The sequence below is a fragment of the Electrona antarctica genome, assembly GCF_951216825.1.
Source record: "Electrona antarctica genome assembly, chromosome: 8".
In the NCBI taxonomy this organism is placed as follows: Eukaryota; Metazoa; Chordata; class Actinopteri; order Myctophiformes; family Myctophidae; genus Electrona; species Electrona antarctica.
The window spans coordinates 47,155,504-47,162,283 of NC_136789.1; the positions used below are offsets into that span (position 1 = coordinate 47,155,504).

Genomic DNA, 6,780 nt, shown 5'->3' on the forward strand with positions numbered 1-6,780 from the left:
TATATATATTTTTAAAAAAAAACACTGTAGAACTTATTAGTAATGTGTTAATAAATAATAATAATCAGTTTGCCATATCAACATTACATTTCATTTCCCAAATATTTTAATGTTCACTCACAATAACCCACCTACTGTATCTCCCAGACTCCCTCCCAGTCCCCAGTCAGAGTTCAGACTAGAGTCTGAATGAATGTAGAAAAGTGTATGTGAAGGAGCTCAGGTAATCTGCAATTATGAGGGGACTTCATTTAATTGACTATATATTGTATTAAAAAAATGTCTTTTGCATTGGTTAATCAAATACATATATAGGTACGTAATGAAAGATTTTGTTTTGTTACAAATGTGTGTATTTCAGACAGAACATGCCTGAGAACTGGAAGAGAGGTAAAACGTTTGATATATTCAAGGCTTTATATTGGTAGGCCTACAAATGTGGCTCCATCACAAATAGGATGAATCCACCTGTGTGAACTGAGTGGTGCAAGGTCTTATATAGCCTGATCAGCTGTGGTCTGACGTAATGTCAGTGACCATAGTAACCATGCTCATTTTTGCACGGACATGTACATAGGTACACAAACATAGATACAGACAAAGCTGGTTATTGGAGTGGTTTGCACCACTCAAAAAACATCACAATACACAATACATCAGAAGATCAGGAAAAGAAAAACAAAAGGTATAGCCTACATGTGAATTACATAGGCCAGACAAATTTCAAAACGATCTAAAAACAGTTACATACTGTGGGGGTCTGTTAGCTCTGGTCCATAGCTAACGCATGAACCAGAGGGGTCTGTATGCTCACCAAGGTTTTAAAACGACTCAAGGGTACCAATGTGGTCAATTTTAATGTCGTTTGCCGGTCATGTATTAGGGCCACAGAAGCCAAAAGCAGATCTACCAAGTTCAGAGATAATGGTACCTTGAATTTGGGGAGCCTACATTTGCATTCAAATAAGCTGTGAAAAACATGTCTAAACTGCACTTGACTTGACAGGCACCCCTTTACAGTTACAATATAATATGAAAGTCACTATAACCTAACTAATTTCTATCTCAGTACTAGGCAATGTAAATGGACATTGTAAAGCATTAAGCAAGCATTTGGCAGTGGCACATAACTGGCAGTGGTTCACAGGGGTGGTTTGCTGGTGTTATAATTAAAATATAATCAACACACACAAAACACATTTCTCTGAACTTCTTTGACCTTTCACCAAACAAATACCTGCAGTAGCCATGGCCTAGCCCTATAATCTAGATCATTTAATTTCCCATTTTCCTTTCAAACCATGTGAGAAGGTCAAATTAACATTTAGGCCTACTTGTTTTTTACTGTGCTAAATGTGAGAAATCTCACTCCACAATCACGACATTGTTAAATGGCCACTTTATATGTTGTAGTAAACCTAAACATCTTATTTTGAAGTCCATCGTCAACCAGGTACGACTTGACGAGCGTGTTTTAACTAGTCTTCCTATAGCCTGGATGGTCGGTCTCGTTGTGATTGGGCAACCACTGACGCCCAAATAACTGTACAGTAAACATTCATGACAGCATCGGAAACAGCAAAAAATAATGACAGAGCTTAATGACGGTGACGGAGATGAATATTCACATAAACATTTCAAAGTATGTAGCCTACTGAACATAGAATAGATAGAACAGTAGAACACACCTGACCTCAGAGAGATATATTAAAGGAGACCAATTAAAATAACTTTGAGTTGCATTTCTATGTATGAAAAGTGCTGTAAAAAAGTATGTGCTGTAAGATATCGCATATCAATAATAATGTAGCTTATGTATAATAGCCATTGACAATAGGTCTAATATTTAATTTAATCAATGATTGACCGTGTATGATGGTGCACTCATTGGGCCCATGTAAGGTACCTTCTCCCTCATTCGTATATCGGATTCCATCTGGAAGATATGTATTTAACTAAAACAATATTAACTATAGTTATTGCCAACTGTTGCTTAACAACCACAACGAGCCAATTACAGCCCGACGATCTCTGGCATATGGGATCTAGATTTAGACTGCTGAAATGTATAGAAGATGCAATACTGTCACCTGCTGGACATAATAGCTGCTGACAATTAAAACCTCCACAAGGTAGGTCATACTGAGATCATCTCAATTTATTGGAACCATAAAACATCATGTATGAATCATTCCATCTGTAAACTGACCATGAACCCTTCCTGACAAACATGTAGATTAGCTTGTATAAAATACACATTTGTATAAATTCAATGTTATGCTTTGAAATAGCCTTTTATTTTATGTCAGTCTTCAAATGCCTTTTCATGTCTTATGTGAATTGCCTTTGTATGACGCTATACAAATACTCGCCTTCTTGCATATCATTAGTTGTAATCATATCATATTGTAATCTTGTGCCATCAAGACACTTGAGCAAGACACTGAACCCCTAATTGCTCCCGATAAGCAGGTTGGTGCCTTGCATGGTTTCCCCCACCATCGGTGTATGAATGTGTGAGTGGGTGAATGTAATGCACAATCATTGTAAAGCGCTTTGGATAAAGGCACTATATAAATGCATCATTTACCATCAAAGACATGTTTCAAAATCATCTTTGCTAAGTTTCAACACCTGCACAGAAATCTTTGTTGGTGATACTGCTGCTGATGTATGCAGTAATTGCAGTTGTTGCAGTAACACTGCAGTTTATATTCACACTCAATTCAAAGATAACAGGATGACACATTTTGAGCAGTGAGATAAAATTACACATGTATATGCATAATATACATTTTGGTTCAGTCCTGTCATTCAGTAGTTTTTCGAATTTAAGCTGTGCATGTTATCCTCTCTGACAGCGATTGTGTTGACGACGTATGGGGTCCAATTCAGCAGCCACAAGACTGCCAAACACACCGTTTAATAATACCGGAACACAACATTCTAAATTCCCCTCCCACACTCCTCGAGGATTATAGTTTCAGTGTATTCTATCTTAAAGGAGCAGAAATGTTTTGAGCCAAGACATGTGATATCTTTCACCATGCAAACAAGGTTGCCTAAAATACGAACTTCGTACAAGCATTGGTGATCGTCTCTAAATGTGGCAACAAATATGCATTGTGCTATTTGTGCCATTGGCAAAATGTTGGCTTGCTCCCTGGGCAATATTCACTATCTCAACTTTGCTGTGGGATTTACAGTATGGCCAAACACATTCTGCATTCAACACTAAGAACAAAATTGACCACTTGGACCTTGCACAATGATAATTTTGTACTGATGTAAAAGATTACAATATGCAGTAATGAAGAGCGAATTGTGCTGTTGTAAACATATCACAACATATTTTTGAAGCCAGGCCTTCATGTAATTTCAATCCATTTATTCTTGTTATGCATTATTTATATTTTTAAGCAACGTTGAGTTAATGTCTCAGATAGGATCACTGTAGAATAGATGGTGTTACGAGTCCGACAGTGTTTATTCCTGTCTCTCTGGCTGATCTGTCCATCCATATAGTCTGCAAACAGACACATTGACTTTGGCAGGTGTAGGTGAATTGATTGGTGCAGCACCAATCATGTGAAGGAAAACAAGACTAGTGGATGAGGCTGATGCTCCACCTCTTCTGCCTCGGAGAGGGGCAGGGCAGGCAGAGGGACAGGATATAAAGCACTGACCTAAAGCCCTCAAACATTTATAATATTAAATGTTGGCCTTGACGATCCAGGGGGCTCTATTCATTGTATTTAAGTGCAGACATCTTGTTGGCAAATTACTGTGATCAATCTATGAGCTATGGCATTACACCATGTTGTAGAGGAAAAATACAGCCAGGGACCTGCCTGCTTCATACATAGTACAGCAGCAGTATCCCAGCCTTTTCTGGATCAGGGCCCACTCGAAAATCAGCATGGTCAGATGAGTTTTCACTTGCATTTTTAGAGGAAGAATGCCATGAAAATGTTTTTAAATAGATATTTTAATATATTATATTGCCATTCAAATTTGCCAATTATTTGGAGGCCCACTTGCAATATCCTCAGTCCACAGGCTGGGAACTACTACCGTATACTACAGTGATGATCGCTACTTGTCTGCTGCTGGTGGAACCTCTTGGGGTCTCTCTGTGACCGTTACGCTCTCTGTGGCTTTAGACATTATAGGAACCGCTATTGTTGACACAGGTGATGCAACAGGTGTTGGCAGCGTAAGCGTAGGCTGAACAGATGCGGGGGGAACCGAGCTTCCAGATTCAATCTGCACTCCGCCCAAGAGAGGAGGCAGCTTGGTGACATTTGGAGGTGTTTCTAAAGGAAGGAATGCTGTGACCCCTGGTGCACTCACATTTTCTCTAGTAAGTGCTGAATGATTAACTGTGTCCATTACAGGTGTCAGCAGCGTGGCCGCAGCCATGTTGCTCTCTATAACCGGTTGGACTGCAGTGGTGGATGCAGAACCAACAGGACCCAGCTCAATGGAAACATCTAATGGTGTCGATGTTAAAAGTGGACCAGCCACCTCTGGAATCACAGTGGCTTCACCTAAAACAAAGGAACTTGGAGGAGACACTTCAGGCATATGAGCTAGTTGTCCGGTTGCATCGGCTAATTGAACCAGCCCCACGTCAGTCACAGATGGAGAGATTAATGCAGGCGTTTCTGAGGACGGAGATGGTGTGATGATCGGGATTTGAGGTGCTGGTGAGCTTTCAGCGGCAGGGGGCACGCTAGCCGCCGCACCACCACCCAACTCCTCCCCCAATGCTGGAGCTGGAGCTGCCGCCTCTGCCGCCTTGGCATTCTCCGCAGCCTTGGCCTCCATCTCGTCCATCCGCCGCTGAACCATCTTGGGCATCAGCTGCACGTAGGTCCCCATCAGGCGGTGGTTGGATCGGATCAGCTTCCCAGCACAGCTATCCACACATCGCTCCTGGGAAACGATTATGTTGATATCAATCGTTTTAGATTGAGCTACCATACTGACTGTAGAGTAACATTTCAATAATTCATTATATCCATCTATAACTCAGAATCAGAAAGAAATTTAACCAAAATGGTTACATGTAATTTGATTACATTTTGTACACTGTTATATTAATATAACAATGAGGATTTGAATGCATTATTGATATATTGTAATCATCAATTGTATTTAATAGTACCCACCTCGTTCAAGGTGAGGCTTCTGTAGTTAAAGTTGCTGGTGCATCGCTGGAAGCAAATTTCTGTCATGCGGTTGTAAACCATCAGGAAATCCCGTAACTAAGAGAGAAGACCATTGCAGCAGTGAAATTGAATGCATCAACAACTCGACCATAATTCAGTACAGTTTGCTGCTGTAGAGGTTACTGCACGACTAGATATTCACACAGATTACTTACGTTTCTCAGCTGTCCAACTTCATTCAGCTCCATTAGGGCTACTTCAAACGTTATCGACTGGTGAGCTTAATTTACTAACGTAAGACAGCAATTGTCTCCAGTATATAAACCTACCGTCTTTTATCGAAATTTAACGAAGAAAGTACAGCCGACGCTACAAAATGTAACTTACAGGACAACTAATGTAATGTAAAGGTATTCTTGTAGTAGATTGATATAACATGACTTTCACATGGACGCCGCCATCTTTCTTCGAAACAGTGGAGCAGTCGGAGTCGGACACGCCTCCAGCTTCCGCGTGACGTGTATGTTTAAGCCACGCCTAAACTGTAGCTTGATCATACTTCGTCGCACGACGGTGTCGCGCGGCGAAAATAACATACGCATATCTATGAACATACGTGCCACAGGCTTCATCCGTTTTATTTTTTCTAAACCTTCCTTCGATGTGAAAGGAGTCACATAATTATGATTTATTCCATTCTCTGCCTCCAGTGTAATCATCACCACAGAAAAGATGTTCCCTTTGTATGTAGTCAATACAAATACTGATTTTCTTTGGCCGATGATTGGTTTAATAGAGTGGTTTTCAACCAGTGGTCCGGGGACCACCAGTGGGCCTTGAGGGGGTTCCAGGTGGTCCCCAGCTAAATGATGGAGAGTTGATAACCAAATGGACCCTAGTAGACCTTAACTCTTGAGAGCGTAAAATGAATCCATTTGGTTTCATTTTACGCTCTCAAGAGTTACATTATTGTTAAACATCTGCATTACTGCAATTAGAGAAGTGTTATTTTGATCAACGTTTGCCAACTGCATGGAATTGTGTGTCAACGATAACAAAATATTCTTTCGTTTTGGGTCTGAGAAGTGAGAAGCTGTAGGAAAAAGCTTTCGCACACCTAAGAAATCATGCGTATGCACAGGTGCGTATACTCTAAGGTGCGTATAGGCCAGTGGGCAGTGGAGTGGACATCAATGAAAGGAATGAAAATACACCCGCAATCTGCTCGGTACCCGAGTAGACCTATTGTCTTTTAATAATGCAACGTTTCGGTCCCTCCGGACCTTCTGAGAAGCTAAATCTCATCAACTGGTGGTCCGTGGATCAAATGCCGAATAAATAATGGGCCTGGGGATGAAAAAGGTTGAAAACCACTGGTCTATAGGCTATGATCCTAGATGACTTGCTTAATGCTTACTGTAAATTGCTCTGGAGAGCGTCTGCTAAATGCCTAAATTGTAACAAATAAATACATTAATAATTATAATAATTAATAATAGGCCTAATAATAATAATAATAATAAAGACAAAAAACCTTTTTAACCAATTTTAGTATAGGTTTGAATATATTGTGAGATAATGTCTGTATAGTTATTTAACCAGAATA

General features: G+C 40.2%; 1 protein-coding gene across 1 annotated transcript; it reads right to left on the bottom strand.

Moving 5' to 3' along the window:
• Positions 1-3,373: 3,373 nt before the first annotated feature.
• timm10b (translocase of inner mitochondrial membrane 10 homolog B (yeast)) lies at positions 3,374-5,675 on the bottom strand. The gene is made up of 3 exons (XM_079507402.1): positions 5,390-5,675; positions 5,175-5,270; positions 3,374-4,938 (listed from the first exon to the last, which is right to left on the bottom strand). Exons 1-3 carry the CDS (start codon positions 5,420-5,422, stop codon positions 4,096-4,098), a joined length of 972 nt encoding a protein of 323 aa, XP_079363528.1. The 5' UTR covers positions 5,423-5,675; the 3' UTR covers positions 3,374-4,095.
• Positions 5,676-6,780: the final 1,105 nt, after the last annotated feature.

Excerpts from the sequence above, each read along its gene's own strand:
- timm10b (XM_079507402.1), bottom strand. The coding sequence starts at position 5,422 with ATGGAGCTGAATGAAGTTGGACAGCTGAGAAAC. Across the intron at positions 5,271-5,389 it reads AAGTTGGACAGCTGAGAAAC|TTACGGGATTTCCTGATGGT; the intron begins GTAAGTAATCTG and ends CTTCTCTCTTAG. Across the intron at positions 4,939-5,174 it reads GAAGCCTCACCTTGAACGAG|GAGCGATGTGTGGATAGCTG; the intron begins GTGGGTACTATT and ends ATCGTTTCCCAG.